Below are 1,871 nucleotides of genomic sequence, written 5' to 3'. Positions count from 1 at the left end.
GGGGGGGGTTACTACTTTGGGGCTTCCAGGTGCTGGTTTGGGGGGGGGGGTCACTACTGTGGGGCTTCCAGGTGCTGGTTTGGGGGGGGGGGTCACTACTGTGGGGCTTCCAGGTGCTGGTTTGGGGGGGGGGGGTCACTACTGTGGGGCTTCTAGGTGCTGGTCTGGGGTGGGGGGTGTTACTACTTTGGGGCTTCTGGGTGCTGGTTTGGGGGGGGGGTTACTACTTTGGGGCTTCCAGGTGCTGGTTTGGGGGGGGGGGTCACTACTGTGGGGCTTCCAGGTGCTGGTTTGGGGGGGGGGGTCACTACTGTGGGGCTTCTAGGTGCTGGTCTGGGGTGGGGGGTGTTACTACTTTGGGGCTTCTGGGTGCTGGTTTGGGGGGGGGGTTACTACTTTGGGGCTTCCAGGTGCTGGTTTGGGGGGGGGGGGGGTCACTACTGTGGGGCTTCCAGGTGCTGGTTTGGGGGGGGGGGGTCACTACTGTGGGGCTTCTGGGTGCTGGTCTGGGGGGGGGGGGTTACTACTTTGGGGCTTCCGGGTGCTGGTCTGGGGGGCACTACTTTGGGGCTTCTGGGTGCTGGTCTGGGGGGCACTACTTTGGGGCTTCTGGGTGCTGGTCTGGGGGGCACTACTTTGGGGCCTCTGGGTGCTGGTCTGGGGGGGGGGTTACTACTTTGGGGCTTCTGGGTGCTGGTCTGGGGGGGGGTGTTACCACTTTGGGGCTTCCAGGTGCTGGTCTGGGGGGCACTACTTTGGGGCTTCTGGGTGCTGGTCCGGGGGTCGCTCCAGGCTCACTTCTTGGGGGTCTCACTTCTTGGAGCTCTGCGTCTTCTTGGGCAGCAGCACGGCCTGGATGTTGGGCAGGACGCCCCCCTGGGCGATGGTCACCCCTCCCAGCAGCTTGTTCAGCTCCTCGTCGTTGCGGATCGCCAGCTGCAGGTGCCGGGGGATGATGCGCGTCTTCTTGTTGTCCCGGGCCGCGTTCCCCGCCAGCTCCAGGATCTCGGCAGACAGGTACTCCAGCACGGCGGCCAGGTACACGGGAGCGCCGGCCCCCACCCGCTCGGCGTAATTCCCCTTCCGGAGCAGCCGGTGAACGCGGCCTACTGGAAACTGCAGCCCGGCCCTGGAGGAGCGGGACTTGGCCTTGGCCCGGGCTTTGCCGCCGGATTTCCCTCGTCCTGACATGTTCACACCTGCAGGGGAGAGAAGAACCTTTAGCATCAGGTCCCAGGAGCAGCGACGGGCGCGGGGCCGGTTATAACGTACCGTGGTCGGTAACGCGTTACACGGGATCACCTACGGGAGCTCTGCCCTCCGCCAAAGCCAGCGCCGCACTGACGCCAAGCCCCGCCCACTCCACATAGCCTACAGCGCTAGTCTCTGATTGGCTAGTATCTGAGCGCTCCCTCCTCCTCAGTGGACACTCCGTCATCCTCGATTTGCATAGACACGCCCCCTCCTGAGTCCCAGAGTTTTGTTATCAAATGGAACGTTCTAAGAACTAATCGGAAACACAGTGAGCGAATCTGAGCGATCTGGTTGGTGGAAAAGCTTTCTAAGCGATATTAGTTTTGGGGGCCCCAGACTGACCTGATCACAGGCCCCTTTACAATCATAATTATTTTTATACACAAGGTCAAGTCTTTGCTCTTCAGCAGATGTGAAAACTAATGGATACTGGTTAAGGGGGTCTAGGGAATTTACAATTGAAGGGGCGTAGTGCAGCCTTAGTTTTATAGAAAATCTTTGCATCCATTAGAACAGTAGAGATGAGATCCCAGGATGCGGCATACCATTAAAAATGATCTTTATATGCTGCAGTCCCTATAATCAGCGAGGAGTGGTCTGAACCAACCTCTGTGCCC

The 1,871-nt window shown here is 60.0% G+C and overlaps 1 protein-coding gene across 1 annotated transcript; it reads right to left on the bottom strand.

Annotated features, from left to right (window-relative positions):
- Positions 1 to 502: 502 nt before the first annotated feature.
- On the bottom strand, positions 503 to 1,422 carry LOC141156588 (histone H2A type 2-B). The gene is made up of 2 exons (XM_073642785.1): positions 1,273 to 1,422; positions 503 to 1,199 (listed from the first exon to the last, which is right to left on the bottom strand). The coding sequence occupies exon 2, from the start codon at positions 1,189 to 1,191 to the stop codon at positions 811 to 813; it is 381 nt and encodes a 126-aa protein (XP_073498886.1). The 5' UTR covers positions 1,192 to 1,199; positions 1,273 to 1,422; the 3' UTR covers positions 503 to 810.
- Positions 1,423 to 1,871: the final 449 nt, after the last annotated feature.

This window comes from Phyllobates terribilis, unplaced genomic scaffold (genome assembly GCF_046119375.1).
Source record: "Phyllobates terribilis strain yellow unplaced genomic scaffold, ASM4611937v1 Scaffold_8__6_contigs__length_399053987, whole genome shotgun sequence".
In the NCBI taxonomy this organism is placed as follows: Eukaryota; Metazoa; Chordata; class Amphibia; order Anura; family Dendrobatidae; genus Phyllobates; species Phyllobates terribilis.
Note: the sequence above shows the minus strand (reverse complement) of the source record. Positions and strands in the feature narration are given on the sequence as shown.

Bases quoted from the DNA above. Each gene is read 5' to 3' on its own strand.
- LOC141156588 (XM_073642785.1), bottom strand. From the start codon at position 1,191: ATGTCAGGACGAGGGAAATCCGGCGGCAAAGCCCGGGCCAAGGCCAAG.